Source organism: Procambarus clarkii, chromosome 60 (genome assembly GCF_040958095.1).
Source record: "Procambarus clarkii isolate CNS0578487 chromosome 60, FALCON_Pclarkii_2.0, whole genome shotgun sequence".
Taxonomy (NCBI): domain Eukaryota; kingdom Metazoa; phylum Arthropoda; class Malacostraca; order Decapoda; family Cambaridae; genus Procambarus; species Procambarus clarkii.
In genome coordinates, this window is record NC_091209.1 from 32,030,344 (window position 1) to 32,052,003 (window position 21,660).

The 21,660-nt window shown below is 44.1% G+C and overlaps 1 protein-coding gene across 1 annotated transcript; it reads left to right on the top strand.

Moving 5' to 3' along the window:
• Positions 1 to 1,423: 1,423 nt before the first annotated feature.
• LOC138353944 (gastrula zinc finger protein XlCGF17.1-like) lies at positions 1,424 to 1,816 on the top strand. The gene has a single exon (XM_069307377.1). It carries the CDS (start codon positions 1,424 to 1,426, stop codon positions 1,814 to 1,816), a length of 393 nt encoding a protein of 130 aa, XP_069163478.1.
• Positions 1,817 to 21,660: the final 19,844 nt, after the last annotated feature.

The following is a 21,660-nucleotide window of genomic DNA, read 5'->3' on the forward strand; positions in this document are numbered from 1 at the left end:
AGGAGTGATATATGGTAGAGGTGCACAATGGGATGAATGGACATAACAAAGGGGACATTAATGGGGTATTAAAAGTAGCAACACAAGACAGAACTCGAAACAAAGTGTAAAAATTGGAAAAATTTAGATTTAGGAAAGAACTGTATGAGTAAATACACTGGGTTTGTACCTTAAGGTTCATGTATGCAATATTACAGAGTTCCAGTTAACTCCATGCATGCAATTAATTTATGTTATGTTTATGTTTTTTATGTTAAAATGTTTTTGTTGATTTGTTTGTATATTTTCATAAGTAAAGCATGCTTACCGTCTAATCCAAGTTTTATGATAACTTTACAATGTTTAAAACATAAAGTTCAATATATATTCTGGTTTTCACACAGGAATTATACGTTAATATAACATCATAATAACGTAATGATGTCGTGTAAATAACGTTATACTGACGTCATATAAATGTTATATTTATGTTATAAGAACGTAAATTGGATAGCTTTACAGAAAGTAAACAAAAAAAACTAAATGTTGACTGAAAATTATTTATTCTTAAATATAAAGCATGAAAACATTATAATACCATAGCATTTACTATTATTTTTAAATTTTTACATAAATCTTAAAAAACTGTGTCATAAGAATATATGTTTTTAGTTATATCCTTTGGTTTTAAGAATGTCAGATATACGTATTTATGTCAAAAGTTACAGTATTACCTTTGTGGAACCATTTAAAAACGTCCACAAACGTTCTGTGTTTGCTGGGGAAGAAGTTGTCAAACACATATGGCAAAATCTTACTGATGTGACAATACGTGTCATAAATACTTATACTCAGCCCAAGTAAAACAGAAAGAAGCAACACTTAGTGGGCCAGCCAGAGGCTTAGGACCCGCGTAGGAATATCCCTGCAAAAAAAAAAAAAAAAAAGTATACGATATGACTTGGACCTAATCCACCAGGAGAGAACTGATTCCTTTCAAAAGTAATAATCGTATAGTGTTATGTATAAAGAAAGAATTCTAAGTGCATTCTTTAATTTGAAAAGATGAGCAAAAACATAATTAAAGAACGTAGATGACCAATTATAATCATAAAATTCAACCAATCATAAGTAAGAAAAATAAGTTATTGAACCAGAAAAAAACATTGGAACGCTTGTAAGAGCGTCGGGTACCATTTTGTCTACAGCAACTGGTAAAGGCCCAGACGAGCATAAAACTTTGACACAAACAACATCGATAATGAAGAAGCAGCACCACATTTGACCGCGAAGTGCTCACATCAAATCTAACGCCAAAGAAACAACACTAATGCCTTGCCTAACCGTCAACATTGACGCAGGACCCTGATGCGTCCTCCAACATCATCACTCTTGCAGTCATCCATAGAAAATTGTCACACAAACTGCACCTAACACAAAGAAGATGAAGACTCACCAGTGTCCAGAATGTGGGAAGGAATTCCATGGTCTTGGAAATATGAGGAAGCACCTGTTAGTGCATTCAGGTGACAAACCTCATGAGTGTCCAGAGTGTGGGAAAAGATTCAGTCAGCTTGGAAGTATGATGCGTCACCTGTTAGTGCATTCGGGTGACAAACCACATGAGTGTCCAGAGTGTGGAAACAGATTCAGTGGTTTTGGAAATATGAAACGTCACATGTTAGTGCATTCGGGTGAGAAACTTCATGAGTGTCCAGAGTGTGAGAAGAGATTCAAACATCTTAGACATTTGAAGAATCACCGGATGGTGCATACGGAGGAAAGACCTTTTGAATGTGCTGAGTGTGGCAAAAATTTAGAGAACGTAAAACTATAATACGTCACATGTTAGTGCATTCGCATGATAGACCTCATGAGTGTCCGGAGTGTGAAAAGAAATTCAGTCAGCTTGGAAGTATGAAGCGTCACATGTTAGTGCATTCAGGTGATAAACCTCATAAGTGTCCAGAGTGTGGGAAGAGATTCAATGATCTTGGAAATATGCGGAGTCACATGTTAGTGCATTCAGGAGATAAATCTCATGAGTGTCTAGAGTGTGGTAAGAGATTCAGTCGTCTTGGAGATATGAGGACGCACATGTTAGTGCATTCAGGTCACAGACCTCATGAGTGTCCTGAATGTGGGAAGGTATTTAGTCGGCTTGGACATGTGAAGCGTCACATGTTAGTGCATTCAGGTGACAGACCTCATGAATGTCCAGAGTGTGGGAAGAGATTCAATCGTCTTGGAGATATGATGAAGCACATGTTTGTGCATGCGGAGGACCAATCTCATGAGTGTCCGGAGTGTGGGAAGAAATTCAGGCATTTTAGAAATATGAGGACTCACAGGATGGTGCATTCGGATGAAAGACCTTTTGAATGTGCCGAGTGTGGCAAAAAATTTAGAGATCGTGGAACTATAATACGTCATATGTTAGTGCATTCACATGATCGACCTCATGAGTGTCCAGAGTGTGGGAAGAGATTCAAATGGCTTGGATATTTGAAGAAGCACAAGATGAGACACTCAGGAAATAGGCTATGTACTCAGAATGTGCAGGATAACTGAGAGAATGTTAAGATATAATGAGGCACACATTAGTAAATTAAATTATTTATTTATTTAATTTATATACAAGAAGGTACATTGGGGGTTAACATAGAGCATAGATATTAATTTGATTTTACATTCTTGTAAAGCCACTAGCACGCATAGCATTTCGGGCAAAATAAATTAGTAATAATAATAATAATAATAATAATGTATGTAATTTAAACAAAGGTACAATGGGTTGGTGAGATTTCATTAGTGATATTTTTACATTCCTGCAAAGCCACTAAACACTAACTCGCTAAGTGTTTCGGGCCGGTCCTTAATCTAACATATCAGGCAAGATAAAAAGGTACATTGTAACAAGGTTTTATATAAATAATATAAATTGACAGAGGTGATTACACTGGTAAAGATTGAGTTCTTAATTAATCCTAAGAACCGGTCCGTCTAATTACCACAAGCTACACAAGCTTCAGAAAGCTTCCTGGCAATACGTTAGTAATGAATAAATATGATATATTTACTCATTATAATATTGGTGCTGAACATACACCACGAAAAAACATAATTTTATTCTGAAAAGTATCTTTTTATAAAGAAATTAGACGAAAATAAAGAGCTGGTGACGCCAAATCAAGTCGACGATCCAAGCGTCAATGTTGTGGAGCGACTTATCCAAGACAGATTGTTGCCTGGAGAGTGTTTGCTGGCATATCAGCCTCTTGTACACACGTCGCACTTCTTTGCTCAAATTGTCACAAATTTAAATAATGGTATAAACTACAATAATGCATAGTTACAATAATATTTAGCATAAATAGCCAGAAAATATTGAAATTGTATTGAAAAATAGGTATCTGGAAGTGAAATTAACTCCATGGGACAATAGTTTTGTTATATCTTTGTTATATTTTGTTGCAGTCTCCGTGGTGTAGTGGTAAGACACTCGCCTGGCGTTCCGTGAGCGCTATGTCATGGGTTCGTATCCTGGCCGGGGAGGATTTACTGGGCGCAATTCCTTAACTGTAGCCTCTGTTTAACGCAACAGTAAAATGTGTTCTTGGATGAAAAAACGATTCTTCGCAGCAGGGAATCGTATTCCAGGGACCATAGGATTAAGGACTTGCCCGAAACGCTACGCGTACTAGTGGCTGTACAAGAATGTAACAACTCTTGTATATATCTCAAAAAAAAAAAAAAAAATATAGATGCTGATGATTATTCGCTGGTATGCGTTCGCTACTTGAACTACTATGCACTTACGTATCCAGAGATTAGTTCAGAGTAAAGCCATGTTTTTCCAAATTCTACATTACATACCATCATTATAATAGATAAATATGACGTATTTCTTCATTACTTATATAATGCAAGGAAATTTTGGGGTATGATTAGGTAGCTAGGGGTGGCTTTTGGGTAAATACATGGACTCGCTCTGGGTGTGTGTAGAACATTACACATTAGCCAATCAATTGTGTAATTAACATGCATTCATATTAATAATACATTCAAAAACATCATTATAGGGGGTAAATATGTCATATATCTTCATTACTTGTGTAATGCTAGAAGGCCATAGTAGCACTAGGTAACTATGGATATAGCTTTGGGAAAATACATGGACCCGCTCTGGGTGTGTGGAGAGCTACACACCAGCAAATCAATTGTCTAATTAACATGCATATATATGCTAATTAACCTTCAAGATTTATATGTCAGAAGAATGGCAGAGATGTAGACATTACTGTAGCTACATTTCAAGTAGTATATATCATTTATGTGAAAGGCATTATATTTTTAAATAAATAATACTACATAATCGCCGGTATCCGGACACATGAACACTACATTCAATGCCATCATTATAGTCGGTAAATATGTCATATTTCATCAATACTTGTGTAATGCAAGGAGGTTTTATCTTTTTTAAAGATAAATATTTCAACTTTAAATATCTTTTCAAATATTTGTCATTAAAGTATATATTCTGAAAATAATCATGTATTTTATTTACCCCAAAGTAGAGCACGAATATCATAGTGTCATATCCTGTGATTAGTAATTTATTTTGCACCCCATACTCATTCCTTGAAGATTATTTACATTCACTCCTCGCTTGATAAATTCAAGATCTTTTGAGTGCATGAAAATATGTTTTAGAATTATAGTATTCAAATGGAATTAGTAGCGTATAGCTAGCTCTAAGCAGAACTACTACTGTACCAGTAACCAGTAAAACATTTTAATTAACATTTCAGATCAGGTAAGAATTGAGACCACAAAAATCCAGTAGCATTTCTATCACATTCGTCTATAGTTGAACCATTAAGAATGTCTCTTAAATGTTACCCAAGCACACATGTTTGTGGAGACTAAAGTTATTACCAATAGAAAGCAACAAGGCCAGATAGGTTTATTGCACCATATATGACAGATGACTTTCTAAGTGAGCAGAAAGACATCAGATTAGTGATGTGAAAGGAATTAGATTCTCTGAATCTTTATCCTGGGAATGTGTGTGTGTAATACTAGATAAGAGAGAAAATTAGGTCGGGAGTCAATACATTAGACAGCAGATGGTTAGAAAGGCAGAATCCAAGAGCTAATAGCTTTAGTCTATGGGTACAAATAGCAAATACACAAACAATTCATTTCATGAGGATCCCGGGGATCCTGTAAATTACTATCCTCCCTTCTCATCCAATATTGTCCTTCCAAAGAAATTACTATCTATCCCTTCTCATCCAAAGTGCATTAAATTTATCAGTTCAATATTTATTTATTTACATATTTGTTTGTGTTATATACAAGAAGGTGCATTGGATTTTTCAGAGTACATAACAGTGGTGTTCTTACAATTATTGCAAAGCCACATAGTTTTTGGACAAGTGCATCTAACAGGGGAAGGGCGTCTGGCGCCTCCCCCCTTCCCGGCAATTAAATGTTAACCGCATAGAATGTTGCAGTATTACATTGTCATTTTACCCAAGGTAGCACTTTTACTAATGTAAAATGTAATAGCCCCATTGTTAGACTTATTCTCTGGAAGTTACACATTATTACATTTACCCTTGTTACACTTACTAAGTTTAACATACAAAGTTATTCTCAGGATGTTAACCTTCAAGCCATTTTAATCAAACAAGTACAGTGCATTGTTAACTTATCACTCGGTACCCTTACTCAAATATCTGAATATGTTAGACATTAAGTCACTGCACATTCTCTCATGTGTATTATACATATATAAAACGCTAAACTGTAATGCCAATCCTGACCTCAAAAGCTTCATAGAAGGTTGTAACAGAAACCATGAGCACCACACCAGAAATAAATACAGTTTTGATATTCCTAGAGTACGACTTAATCAAACTAGAAATGCTCTACAAATCAAGGGACCCAGATTGTGGAATGACCTTCCCAACCATGTTAAAGACTGTACCTCTCTCAACCAGTTTAAGATAAAAACGAAGCTATACCTAATAAATTCCCTGTACCAAACCCTCCCTGCAGTTTTCAAATATCCCAAACATCCCAAATTCGACCATTGAGCCATATTTTGGAGCCAAATTCTGGCTCTCTTCAAGTATTCGCCGTTTGAAATTACGAATTTTTATACCGAAAATATGCCAATTACTGACACGGGCTATGGGTCACATTTTGCCCAAACCCTCCTGCAGTTTTCAAAATATTCCAAACATCCCAAATTCGACGCTTGAGCCATATTTTGGAGCCAAATTCTGGCTCTCTGCACGTATTCGCAGTTTGAAATTACGACTTTTTATACCGAAAATATGCCAAATACTGAAAGCGGCGATGGGTCACATTTTGCCCAAACCCCCCCCCCCCCCCCTGCAGTTTTCAAAATATCCCAAACATCCCAAATTTGACGCTTGAGCAATATTTTGTAGCCAAATTCTCGCTCTGCACGTATTCGCAGTTTGAAATTACTACTTTTTATACCGAAAATATGCCAATTGCGGAGAGCGGCGATGGGTCACATTTTGCCCAAACCCCTCTGTAGTTTTCAAAATATCCCAAACATCTCAAATTCGACCCTTGAACCATATTTTGGAGCCAAATTCTGGCTCTCTGCACGTATTCGCAGATTGAAATTACTATTTTTTATACAGAAAAAATGCCAATTACTGAAAGCGGCGATGGATCACATTTTGCCCAAACCCTCCTTGCAGTTTTTAAAATATCTCAAACATCCCAAATTAGTTGCTTGAGTCATATTTTGGAGGCAAATTCTGGCTCTCTGCACGTATTTGCCGTTTGAAAATACGACTTTTTATACCAAAAATATGCCAATTACGGAGAGCAACGATGGGTCACATTTTGACCAAACCCACCCTGTAGATTTCAAAATATCCCAAACACCTCAAATTCAACGCTTGAGCCATATTTTGGAGCCAAATTCTGGCTCTGTTCACGTATTCGCAGTTTGAAATTACGACTTTTTATACGGAAAATATGCCAATTACTGTTAGTGGCGATGTATCACATTTTGCCCAAACCCTCACTGCAGTTTTCAAATATCCCAAATATCCCAAATTCGACCTTTGAGCCATATTTTGGAGCCAAATTCTGGCTCTCTGCAAGTATTCGCCGTTTGAAATTGCGAATTTTTTTACCAAAAATATGCAAATTTCTGAGAGCAGCGATGGGTCACATTTTGCCCAAACCCCTCCTGCAGTTTTCAAAATATTCCAAACATCCCAAAATCGACGCTTGAGCCATATTTTGGAGCCAAATTCTGGCTCTCTGCACTTATTCGCAGTATGAAAGTATGACTTTTTATAACGAAAATATGCCAATTACTGAAAGCGGCGATGGGTCACATTTTGCCCAAACCTCCCCTGCAGTTTTCAAAATATCCCAAACATCCCAAATTCGACGCTTGATCCATATTTAGAAACCTTATTCTGGCTCTCTGCACGTATAAGCAGTTTGAAATTACGACTTTTTATACCGAAATAATGCCAAAAACTGAAAGCAACGATGGGTCACATTTTACCCAAACCCCCCCTGCAGTTTTCAAAATATCCCAAACATCCCAAATTCGACCCTTGAGCCATATTTTGGAGCCAAAATCTTGCTCTCTGCACGTATTCGCAGTTTGAAATTACGAATTTTTATACCGAATATATTCCAATTACTAGGTGCGGCGATGGCCCGGGTCACATTTTGCTCAAACCCCCCCTGCAGTTTTCAAAATATCACAAACATCCCAAATTCGACGCTTGAGCCATATTTTGGAGCCAATTTCTGATTCTCTGCACGTATTCGCAGTTTGAAATTACGACTTTTTATACGGAAAATATGCCAATTACTGAAAGCGGGGATGGATCACATTTTGCCCAAGCCCTCCTTGCAGTTTTTAAAATATCCCAAACATCCCAAATTCGACGCATGAGCCATATTTTGGAGGCAAATTCTGGCTCTCTGAACGTATTCGCCGTTTGAAATTACGATTTTTTATACCGAAAATGTGCCAATTACTGAGAGCAACGATGGGTCACATTTTGCCCAAACCTACCCTGCAGTTTCCAAAATATACCAAATACTCCAAATTCGACGCATGAGCCATATTTTTGAGCCAAATTCTGGCTCTGTGCACGTATTCGCAGTTTGAAATTACGAATTTTATACCGAAAATATGCCAATTACTGAGAGTAACGATGGGTCACATTTTGCCCCCCCCCCCCCCCCGCTCTGCAGTTTTTAAAATATCTCAAACACCCCAAATTCGAGCCTTGAGCCATATTTTTTCGAATACGTGCACAGAGCCAGAATTTGGCTCCAAAATATTGCTCGTCGGTCGAATTTGGGATGTTTGGGATGTTTTGAAAACTGTAGGGTTGTTTGGTCAAAATGTGACCCATCGCCGCTCTCAGTAATTGGCATATTTTCGGGATAAAAAGCCGAAAATTCAAACTGCGAATACGTGTAGAGCCAGAAATTGGCTCCTACATATGGCTCAAGCGTCGAATTTGGGATGTTTGTGATATTTTGAAAACTGCCGGGGAGGGTTTGGGCATAATTTGACCCATCGCCGCTCTCAGTAATTGGCATGTTTTTGGTATAAAAAGTCGTAATTTCAAACTGCGAATACGTGCAGAAAGCGAGAATTTGGCTCTAAAATATGGATCAATCGTCGAAATTGGGATGTTTGGGATATTTTGCAAACTGCAGGGAGGGTTTCGGCAAAATGTGATCCATCGCTTTGTTAATTATGTGTTTGCATCATATTTATCGTATATATAAAATGAATTAATCGCAATAAACCGAAAAGGCTTTAAAACGCGGAAAAACAGCAAAATGTTGCCTAAATCATAGATATTTGGGTTAAATCTCATTAAGGAAAATATGATGAAAAACCTCAAAATATTGCTAAATTCGATGCAAGAAAAAATCAGAATGCAAGAAAACGTCCTTAAAAACGCAATATTATGTAAAATTCTGAGATTTGTAGGCCAAATCACATATAGTGGGACAACAAGTAGTAGTATCAAAATATTAGTAAATTCGAACATTTTTACCTAAAATTACTCTACATGAAAAACGTGAAAAAAGACACTATAATACAAATTTCAAGGATTTTTACATCAGAACATAAAGAGAGGTTGCGTATTATTTTGATCATTAATAAGGCATATGAAAACGATGTTTTCAATTCAAATGAGAAAAATCAATGTGTTTTCTTTAGAATTAACTAAAATGTTCCTGAATTTCCGTTTATATTACTGAATTCGTAAAACCGCTCTAATCTGGCTGAAACGTCGAAATATGCAATAAAAACAGAAAATCTCTCCAAATCATTATCTTACTCACTATTTTAACGAGGAACAAAAAGTTGATTTAAAATCAAGTATTTAATTTTAATTTGCGATTAATAACGTGTTTGCATCATATTTATCTTAAATTTATTGAATTAATGGCAATAAACCAAAAAGGCTAGAAAACGCAGCAAACGCCAAAATATTTCCTAAATCGATGATATTTGGTTTAAATCTCATAAGGGAAACAAGGGTGAAAAACCTTAAAATATTACTAAATTCGATGATATTAAGTACAAAGCACAATGCAAGAAAACTTGCTTAAAAACGCAATATTATGCGAAATTCTGAGATTTGTAGGCTAAATTAACTATTGCGAGGCAGAATGAAGTAGTATCATATTATAAGTAAATTCGAAAAAAAATTCGTAAAATCACTCTACATGAAAAACGTGAAAAATATAATACCTAATAATACAATAATAATACAATAAATATAATACTATAATACCAAATTCGAGGATTTTTACTTCAAAGCATAGAGCGAGGTTGCATATTATTTTGATCATTAAAAGGCATATGAAAACGATGTTTTCAATTCAAATGATAAAAATCAATGTGTTCTCTTTAGAGTTAACTAAAATGTTCCTGAATTTCCGTTTATATTACTGAGAGAAAAGGTACTCGTAATACTGCTCTAATCCGGCTGAAACGTCGAAATATGCAATAAAATTCGAAAATCTCTCTTAATCAATATCTGACTCACTATTTTAACGAGGTACAAATAGTTGATTGAAAATCAAGTATTTAACGGTAACTTGCAATTCATTACGTGTTTGCATCATATTTACCGTACATTACATGAATTAATGGCAATAACCCGAACACATCTCGAGATGATCACATCACCAGAAGATCACATCTCCAGATGATCACATCTCCATAAGATTATAAACATCCCAAATTCGACGCTTGAGCCATATTTTGGAGCCAAATTCTTGCTCTCTACACGTATTCGCAGTTTGAAATTACGACTTTTTATTCCGAAATAAGCCAATTACTGAGAGCAGCGATGGGTCACATTTTGCCCAAACCTCTCCTCCAGTTTTCAAAATATCCCAAACATCCCAAATTCGACGCTTGAGCCATATTTTAGAGCCAAAATCTGGCTCTCAGCACGTATTCGCAGTTTGAAATTACGACTTTTTATACCGAAAATACGCCAATTACTGAGAGCTGCGATGGGTCACATTTTGCCCAAACCCCCCCTTCCCCTGGAGTTTTCAAAATATCCCAAACATCCCAAATTCGACACTTGAGCCATATTTTGGAGCCAAATTCTGGCTCTCTGCACGTATTCGCAGTATGAAATTACGACTTTTTATACAGATGTTACGCCCCTATTGGGTCGCAACTGGGTTCTTTCTCTGATGTTATTAGAGTTTGGGTATCCGGCCCCAAGTTAGTAGTGGCTTTCAAGGGGTGTGCTCCGTAACGCAAGTAAATTAAAGGGGAAGGGATACAATTGCACTGGTGTCAATATATTATTACACCACCACCATAAAATAAATATATAAACAGTCACACGCGGGATTGCTATTACTACACTTATTATTTACAATAACTCGTCATCCTCCGAAGACACGGGATGCTCCACGGTGCTCACGATGAGTAGCCCTGGTCCTCTTCTCGTGGCCTCACGATGAATCCTCAGATTCTCTAGACGAGTCTACCCCGGCCACAGGCCAGCCAAATCACCGTCCCACTGGGTGCACCGTCGTGGAGGCCTTCAACCACAAATCCAGCCTGTAGCTGGCAGGTTCCAATCAGCTGCGCTGCGTAGGCCACTCCACGACCGATACTAGGGTTGCGAGCCCTAGGCAGGAGCCTCGTGTGATTCCACAGATCACTCTCCTCACCACAACACCCCAGTGGCTAGTCTTCTCCACCAGTCAGCCCCGGGTACGACAATCCTTGGTTCAGCCACGTCACAGGCAGGCTAACACAACAGTGTTCATCCGGGGGGTGACTCACAGCTTCTGCAGCAAACACGTGGAGATACTATGGCTGCCTTGGGTAGACTGATCCACCATCCATAACAGCAGTCCCAGGTCGACTCTGTAATCATACACGTCATTAGTACTGGTCTAGGGCACCTTACTCACAGGCTTAGACACAAACGTCCACCTATCCACTCCATAGATGGCGTTGCTGTCTAAGCGCCACCTCACCAGAGGTCAGCAGCGGCTACGTTACTAGCTGATCAAGGCGGGAAACCAGCCCCTGTGGCCGGTATATCTCGTCCTCACTAGATGGCGTCGTCCATTTGGAGGGGGTTTCGGGAGCTGACCCAGAGATGGCGTTGTCGTCACTGCTCCGTGCTCGGACGCTGGACTCGGGTCCGTAACAACAGAAAATATGCCAAATACTGAGAGCGGCGATGGATCACATTTTGTCCAAACCCTTCCTTCAAAATATCCTAAACATCCCAAATTCAACGCTTGAGCCATATTTTAGAGCCAAATTCTGGCTCTCTGCACGTATTCGCTCTTTAAAATTACGAATTTTTATACCGAAAATATGCCAATTACTGAGAGTGACGATGGGTCACATTTTGCCCAAACCCCCTTGCAGTTTTCAAAATTTCCAAAATATCCCAAATTCTACACTTGAGCCATATTTTGGATCCAAATTCTGGCTCTCTGCACGTATTCGCAGTTTGAAATTACGACTTTTTATACAGAAAATAGGCCAATTACTGAAGGTCAGGTCAGGTCAGGTTGTGTCAGGTCAGGTTGAGTCAGGTCAGGTAGCGTCAGATCAGGTTGCGTCAGGTCAGGTTGTGTCAGGTCAGGTTGCGTCAGGTCAGGTTGCGTCAGGTCAGGTTGTGTCAGGTCAGGTTGCGTCAGGTCAGGTAACGTCTGTTCAGGTTGGGTCAGGTCAGGTTGCGTCAGGTCAGGTTGTATCAGGTCAGGTTGCGTCAGGTCAGGTAGCATCAGGTCAGGTTGCGTCAGGTAAGGTTGCGTCAGGTCAGGTTGTGTCAGGTCAGGTTGCGTCAGGTCAGGTTGCGTCAGGTCAGGTTGCGTCAGGTTAGGTTGTGTCAGGTCAGGTTGCGTCGGGTCAGGTAGGGTCAGGTTAAGTTGCGTCAGGTCAGTTTGCGTCAGGTCAGGTTGCGTCAAGTCAGGTAGCGTCAGGTCAGGTAACGTCAGGTCAGGTCAGGTAAGGTAGCGTCAGGTCAGGTTGCATGAGGTCAGGTTGCGTCAGGTCTGGTAGCGTCAGGTCAGGTAACGTCAGGTCAGGTCAGGTAGGGTCAGGTAAGGTAGCGTCAGGTCAGATTGCGTCAGGTCAGGTAGCGTCAGATCAGGTGAGGTTGCGTCAGGTCAGGTTGCGTCAGGTCAGGTAGTGTCAGGTCAGGTTGCGTCAGGTCAGGAAGCGTCAGGTCTGGTTGCATCAGGTCAGGTTGCGTTAGGTCAGGTAGTGTCAGGTCAGGTCACCTAGCAGTAAATATGAACCCAGTACTTAGTCAGCATGTTGTGGGGTTGTATCGTGGGGTAGGGTAGTAATTGGACCTACTAAGCCGTTCACGACATAAACTGTTTGGGCACATTTCCTCTCATTAAATGCATCTGTTCACCTAGCAGTAAATTGGTAGCCAGGAGTTAGTCAGCATGTTGTGGACTGGTATCATGGGAGAGCGAGAGAGGCAGAAATACAGAGAAAGAAACAGGCATAACATACAAAGTCAGAAAGAGAACAGAAGAGAGGAAGATCAGAGGAAGATGAGAGAGAGAGACAGCGAGAGAACGGCAACAGCCTGTTTGTATAAATTAGCTGTCCTCACTCCTACTCTGCAGATAAGGAGAAAAAACTCTTACAATGTTGATTGCCCTTTTTTTCTAACTAATAGCTTACCACAATTCCTACAACTTCTCTCACAAAGTGAAAATAGTCCCTTTCAGTACCATAAAAGTTAGTAAATTATTAACCTTCATGAGTCAAAAAAACACTTGAGTGTCTCTCTTTAAATTTTACTTCCGTGTATATTAATTTAAATGTCGAAAAATGCCCTCAATATTGTCTAAGTTATCAACGTGTTGGTCTCCTTCGGGGCTTCACACTCCCCCTTCAGCTTCCAGTCAAGACGTCATCCTCCTCCTCCTCCCCAAATAGCCCAAACAAAAACCCATCCACGCCAGGCAAATTTACGTCGGAGCTTTACCCTGTTTATTAACGCCCAAATACAATAATTACAGATATTATTTACTCAAACGTATTAAAGTTAACTGTTGCAGCCAAATATATATTTTGTTCAGCTGGAATATTGGAGCATTAAACCGCCGACGACATGTTACCAAATTACTCAATATAAATATAAGAACCAGCTTTGGAAAACTTGGCGACCCCAGAATGGCCTAGTCGGATGGGAATCTGTTCTCATGAGAACTGACGTGTGTTCGAGTCTGTCAAAACGGTGTAACTACAGGGCACAGATTTGTGTTTGTCCCGACCTGTAGCTGCGTCCGTCCATCTCGACTGTGAGGTCTCTGGGTAGCTAAAACTTGACCTGACCTGACCTGACCCTGGGATGTGGGGAAGGGTGGAAGTCCGGGCCTGCCAGACCTGGACCCGAGTTAGATTAGGTAAGGCGAGGTCAGGTCGTGTCGGGTCAGGTCGGGTCAGGTCGTGTCGGGTCAGGTCGTGTCGGGACGTGTCGGGTCAGGTCGTGTCGTGTCGTGTCAGGTCGTGTCAGGTCAGGTCAGGTCGTGTCGGGTCAGGTCGGATAAAGCATATATATATAAATAAATAAATGCGGATAAATAATATGCGGATAAAGCATAGACGACGAATAAAGCATAAATAAAAAATTAAAAAATTAAAATAAAATAAAAATAAATAAATAAAAATGAATAAATAAAGCGCGAATGAATCGCCGGGTCGACGGGTAAATCGTCGGGTAAATCGTCGGATAAATCGTCGGGTAAATCGTCGGATAAATCGTCGGGTAAATCGTCGGATAAATCGTCGGATAAATCGTCGGATAAATCGTCGGATAAATTTTTATAAAAGTCGGATAATTTTTACCCGTTTTTTACCCGTGTAAAAACGGGTAAACCCGACAGGTAAACCCGACGGGGTTTACCCGTCGTGTAAGTCGTCGAATAAATAAAATAAAATAGTCGAAAATCTGTTCTCACGATAACTGACGTGTAAACTGTAAACTAAACACGTCGGTAAAACCGTCATTGTAAACCGTCGGTTAAACCGTCGGGTTAACCGTCGGGTAAACGTCGGGTAAAGCGTGAAAGACCGCTGCCAGTGTGTTGCTGGAGACCTCTGCCAGTGTGTTGCTGGAGACCTCTGCCAGTGTGTTGCTGGAGACGACTGCCAGTGTGTTGCCTGAGACCCCTGCCAGTGTTGCTGGAGACCCCTGCCAGTGTGTTGCTGGAGACCTCTGCCAGTGTGTTGCTGGAGACCCCTGCCAGTGTGTTGCTGGAGACCCCTGCCAGTGTGTTGCTGGAGACCTCTGCCAGTGTGTTGCTGGAGACCCCTGCCAGCGTGTTGCTGGAGACCTCTGCCAGTGTGTTGCTGGAGACCTCCGCCAATGTGTTGTTGGAGACCTCTGCGAGTGTGTTGCTGGAGACCCCTGCCAGTGTGTTGCTGGAGACCTCTGCCAGCGTATTGTTGGAGACCTCTGCCAGTGTGTTGCTGGAGACACCTGCCAGTGTGTTGCTGGAGACCTCTGCCAGCGTGTTGTTGGAGACATCTGCCAGTGTGTTGCTGGAGATCCCTGCCATTGTGTTGCTGGAGACCTCTGCCAGTGTTGCTGGAGACCCCTGCCAGTGTTGCTGGAGACCCCTGCCAGTGTTGTTGGAGACCCCTGCCAGTGTGTTGCTGGAGACCCTTGCCAGTGTGTTGCTGGAGACCCCTGCATTGTATTGCTGGAGACCTCTGCCAGTGTGTTGGTGGAGACTTCTGCCAGTGTGTTGCTGGAGACCTCTTCCAGTGTGTTGCTGGAGACTTCTGCCAGTGTGTTGCTGGAGACCCCTGCCAGTGTGCTGCTGGAGACCTCTGCCAGTGTGTTGCTGGAGACCTCTGCCAGTGTGTTGCTGGAGACTTCTGCCAGTCTGTTGCTGGAGACCCCTGCCAGTGTGTTGCTGGAGACCCCTGCTACTGTGTTGCTGGAGACCTCTGCCAGTGTGTTGCTGGAGACCTCTGCTGGTGTGTTGCTGGAGACCCCTGCCAGTGTGTTGCTGGAGACCCCTGCCAGTGTGTTGCTGGAGACCCCAGCCAAGGTGTTGCTGGAGACCCCTGCCAGTGTGTTGCTGGAGACCCCTGCAAGTGTGTTGCTGGAGACCTCTGCCAGTGTGTTGCTGGAGACCCCGGCCAGTGTGTTGCTGGAGACCTCTGCCAGTGTGTTGCTGGAGACCCCTGCCAGTGTTGCTGGAGACCTCTGCCAGTGTGTTGCTGGAGACCCCTGCTAGTGTGTTGCTGGAGACCTCTGCCAGTGTGTTGATGGAGACCCCTGCCAGTGTGTTGCTGGAGACCCCTGCCAGTGTGTTGCTGGAGACGACTGCCAGTGTGTTGCTGGAGACCTCTGCCAGCGTGTTGCTGGAGACCTCTGAAAGCGTGTTGCTGGAGACCCCTGCCAGTGTGTTGCTGGAGACCTCTGCCAGTGTGTTGCTGGAGACCTCCGCCAATGTGTTGTTGGAGACCTCTGCCAGTGTGTTGCTGGAGACCCCTGCCAGTGTGTTGCTGGAGACCTCTGCCAGCGTGTTGTTGGAGACCTCTGCCAGTGTGTTGCTGGAGACCCCTGCCAGTGTGTTGCTGGAGACCTCTGCCAGCGTGTTGTTGGAGACCTCTGCCAGTGTGTTGCTGGAGATCACTGCCAGTGTGTTGCTGTAGACCTCTGCCAGTGTTGCTGGACACCCCTGCCAGTGTTGCTGGAGACCCCTGCCAGTGTGTTGCTGGAGACACCCGCCAGTGTGTTGCTGGAGACCCCTGCCAGTGTGTTGCTGGAGACCTCTGCCAGTGTGTTGCTGGAGACCCCTGCCAGCGTGTTGCTGGAGACCTCTGCCAGTGTGTTGCTGGAGACCCCTGCCAGTGTGTTGCTGGAGACCCCTGCCAGTGTGTTGCTGGAGACGACTGCCAGTGTGTTGCTGGAGACCTCTGCCAGCGTGTTGCTGGAGACCTCTGAAAGCGTGTTGCTGGAGACCCCTGCCAGTGTGTTGCTGGAGACCTCTGCCAGTGTGTTGCTGGAGACCCCTGCCAGCGTGTTGCTGGAGACCTCTGCCAGTGTGTTGCTGCAGACCTCCGCCAATGTGTTGTTGGAGACCTCTGCGAGTGTGTTGCTGGAGACCCCTGCCAGTGTGTTGCTGGAGACCTCTGCCAGCGTGTTGTTGGAGACCTCTGCCAGTGTGTTGCTGGAGACCCCTGCCAGTGTGTTGCTGGAGACCTCAGCCAGCGTGTTGTTGGAGACCTCTGCCAGTGTGTTGCTGGAGATCCCTGCCAGTGTGTTGCTGGAGACCTCTGCCAGTGTTGCTGGAGACCCCTGCCAGTGTTGCTGGAGACCCCTGCCAGTGTTGTTGGAGACCCCTGCCAGTGTGTTGCTGGAGACCCTTGCCAGTGTGTTGCTGGAGACCCCTGCATTGTATTGCTGGAGACCTCTGCCAGTGTGTTGGTGGAGACTTCTGCCAGTGTGTTGCTGGAGACCTCTTCCAGTGTGTTGCTGGAGACTTCTGCCAGTGTGTTGCTGGAGACCCCTGCCAGTGTGCTGCTGGAGACCTCTGCCAGTGTGTTGCTGGAGACCTCTGCCAGTGTGTTGCTGGAGACTTCTGCCAGTGTGTTGCTGGAGACCCCTGCCAGTGTGTTGCTGGAGACCCCTGCTAGTGTGTTGCTGGAGACCTCTGCCAGTGTGTTGCTGGAGACCTCTGCTAGTGTGTTGCTGGAGACCCCTGCCAGTGTGTTGCTGGAGACCCCTGCCAGTGTGTTGCTGGAGAACTCAGCCAGTGTGTTGCTGGAGACCCCTGCCAGTGTGTTGCTGGAGACCCCTGCTAGTTTGTTGCTGGAGACCTCTGCCAGTGTGTTGCTGGAGACCCCTGCCAGTGTGTTGCTGGAGACCTCTGCCAGTGTGTTGCTGGAGATCCCTGCCAGTGTGTTGCTGGAGACCCCTGCCAGTGTTGCTGGAGACCTCTGCCAGTGTGTTGCTGGAGACCCCTGCTAGTGTGTTGCTGGAGACCTCTGCCAGTGTGTTGCTGGAGACCTCTGCCAGTGTGTTGCTGGAGACTTCTGCCAGTGTGGTGCTGGAGACCCCTGCCAAGGGGAGTGAACACCACGCCAACGGTAATGAACACCATGCCATGGGTAGTGAACACCAAGCTAAGGGTAATGAACACCACAACAAGGGTAGTGAACACCACACCGAGGGTAGTGAACACCACGACAAGGGTAGTGAACACCACGCTAAGGGTAGTGAACACCACACCATGGGTAGTAAACACTACTCTAAGGGTAGTGAACACAACGCTAAGGGTAGTGAACACCACACCAAGGGTAATGAACACCATGCAAAGGGTAGTGAACACCACGCCAAGGGTAGTGAACACCACACCAAGGGTAGTGAACACCACACCTAGGGTAGTGAACACCACGCCAAGGGCAGTGAACACGCCAAGGGTAGTAAACACCATGCCAAGGTTAGTGAACACCACGCCAAGGGTAGTGAACAACATGCTAAGGGTAGTGAACACCACGCCAAGGGTAGAGAACACCACGCCAAGGGTAGTGAACACCATGTAGAGGGTAGTGAACACCATGCCAAGGGTAGTGAACACCACGCCAAGGGTAGTGAACACCACGCCAAGGGTAGTGAACACCACGCCAAAGTTAGCAAACACCACACCAAGTGGAGTGAACATGACGCTAAGGATAGTGAACACCACGCTAAGGGTAGTGAACACCACGCCAAGGGTATTGAACACCACGCCAAAAGTAGTGAACAGTATGCTAAGGGTAGTGAACACCACGCCAAGGGTAGTAAACATGACGACAAGGGTAGTGAACACTACGCTAAGGGTAGTGAACACCACGCCAAGGGTAGTGAACACCACGCCAAAAGTAGTGAACACCACGCAAAGGGTAGTGAACACCACGCTAAAAGTAGTGAACACCATGTCAAGGGTAGTGAACACCATGCTAAGGGTAGTGAACACCACGCCAAAAGTAGTGAACACCATGCCAAGGGTAGTGAACACAATGCCAAGGGTAGTGAACACCACGCCAAGGGTAGTGAACATGACGACAAGGGTAGTGAACACTACTCTTAGGGTAGTGAACACCACGCTAAGGGTAGTGAACACCACGCCAAAAGTAGTGAACACCACGCAAAGGGTAGTGAACACCACGCTAAAAGTAGTGACCACCATGCCAAGGGTAGTGAACACCATGCTAAGGGTAGTGAACACCACGCCAAAAGTAGTGAACACCATGCCAAGGGTAGTGAACACAATGCCAAGGGTAGTGAACACCACGCCAAGGGTAGTGAACACCACACCAATTGTTGTGAACGCAACGCCAATGGGTAGTGAACACCACGTCAAGGGTAGTGAACACCAGGGTAAGGGTAGTGAACACCACGCCAAGGGTGGTGAACACCACGCTAAGGGTAGTGAACACCACACCATGGGTAGTAAACACCACTCTAATGGTATTGAACACAACGCTAAAGGTAGTGAACACCACACCAAGGGTAGTGAACACCACTCTAAGGGTAGTGAACACAACACTAATGGTAGTGAACACCACGCTAAGGGTAGAGAACACAATGCCAAAGGTAGTGAACACCACGCCAGGGGTAGTGAACTCCACGCTAAGGGTAGTCAACATCACGCTAAGGGTAGTGAACACAACGCTAAGGGTAGTGAACACCACACCAAGGGTAGTGAACACCACTCTAAGGGTAGTGAACACAACGCTAAGGGTAGTGAACACCACACCAAGGGCAGTGAACACTACACCAAGGGTAGTGAACACCACGCCAAGAGTAGTGAACACCTTGCCAAGGTTAGTGAACACCACGCCAAGGGTTGTGAACAACATGCCAAGGGTAGTGAACACCACGCCAAGGGTAGTGAACACCACGCTAAGGGTAGTGAGCAACATGCAAAGGGTAGTGTACATGACGCTAAGGGTAGTGAACACCATGCCAAGGGAAGTGAACACCACGTCAAGGGAAGTGAACACCATGCTAAGGGTAGTTAACACCACGCCAAAGGTATTGAACACCACACCAAGGGTAGTGATCACCATGCCAAGGGTAGTGAACACCACGCTAAGGGAAGTGAACACCACGCCAAAGTTAGTGAACACCACGTCAAGGGTAGTGAACACCACGCTAAGAGTAGTGAACACCACGCCAAGGGTAGTGAACACCACTCTAAGGGTAGTGAACACAACGCTAAGGGTAGTGAACACCACACCAAGGGCAATGAACACCACACCAAGGGTAGTGAACACCACGCCAAGGGTAGTGAACACAATGCCAAGGGTAGTGAACACCACGCCAAGGGTAGTGAACACTACGCTAAGGGTACTGAACACCACGCCAAGGGTAGTGAACACCACGCAAAAACTAGTGAACACCATGCTAAGGGTAGTGAACACCACGCCAAAAGTAGTGAACACCACGCAAAGGGTAGTGAACACCACGCTAAAAGTAGTGAACACCATGCAAAGGGTAGTGAACACCATGCTAAGGGTAGTGAACACCACGCCAAAAGTAGTGAACACCATGCCAAGGGTAGTGAACACAATGCCAAGGGTAGTGAACACCACGCCAAGGGTAGTGAACACCACACCAAGGGTAGTGAACACCACGCTAATGGGTAGTGAACACCACGTCAAGGGTAGAGAACACCAGGGTAAGGGTAGTGAACACAACGCCAAGGGTGGTGAACACCACGCTAAGGGTAGTGAACACCACACCATGGGTAGTAAACACCACTCTAAGGGTAGTGAACACAACGCTAAAGGTAGTGAGCACCACACCAAGGGTAGTGAACACCACTCTAAGGGTAGTGAACACAACACTAAGGGTAGTGAACACCGCGCTAAGGGTAGTGAACAAAATGCCAAATGTAGTGATCACCACTCTAAGGGTAGTGAACACCACACCAAGGGCAGTGAACACTACACCAAGGGTAGTGAACACCACGCCAAGGGTAGTGAACACCATGCCAAGGTTAGTGAACACCACGTCAAGGGTTGTGAACAACATGCCAAGGGTAGTGAACAACATGCAAAGGGTAGTGTACATGGCGCTAAGGGTAGTGAACACCATGCCAAGGGAAGTGAACACCACGTAAAGGGTAGTGAACACCATGCTAAGGGTAGTTAACACCACGCCAGGGGTATTGAACACCACACTAACGGTAGTGATCACCATGCCAAGGGTAGTGAACACCACGCTAAGGGAAGTGAACACCGCGCCAAGGTTAGTGAACACAACGTCAAGGGTAGTGAACACCACGCTAAGAGTAGTGAACACCACGCCAAGGGTAGTGAACACCACTCTAAGGGTAGTGAACACAACGCTAAGTGTAGTGAACACCACACCAAGGGCAGTGAACACCACACCAAGGGTAGTGAACACCACGCCAAGGGTAGTGAACACCATGCCAAGGTTAGTGAACACCACGCCAAGGGTTGTGAACAACATGCCAAGGGTAGTGAACACCACGCCAAGGGTAGTGAACACCACGCTAAAGGTAGTGAACACCATGCAAAGGGTAGTATACATGACGCTAAGGGTAGTGAACACCATGCCAAGGGTAGTGAACACCACGTCTAGTGTAGTGAACACCATGCTAAGGGTAGTTAACACCATGCCAGTGGTATTGAACACCACACCAAAGGTAGTGATCACCATGCCAAGGGTAGTGAACACCACGCTAAGGGTAGTAAACACCGCGCCAAGGTTAGTGAACACCACGCCAAGGTTAGTGAACACCACGTTAAGGGTAGTGAACACCACGCCAAGGGTAGTGAACACCCCGCTAAGGGTAGTGAACACCACGCTAAGGGTAGTGAACACCACGCCAAGGGTAGTGAACACCACGCCAAGGTTAGTGAACACCACGCCAAGGGTAGTGAACAGCACGCTAAGGGTAGTGAACACAACGCTAAGGGTAGTGAACACCACGCCAAGGGTAGTGAACACCACGCCAAGGGTAGTGAACACCACACCAAGGGTAATGCACACCATGCAAATGGTATTCAACACCACGCCAAGGGTAGTGAACACCACGTCAAGGGTAGTGAACACCACGGAATGAGTAGTGAACACCACG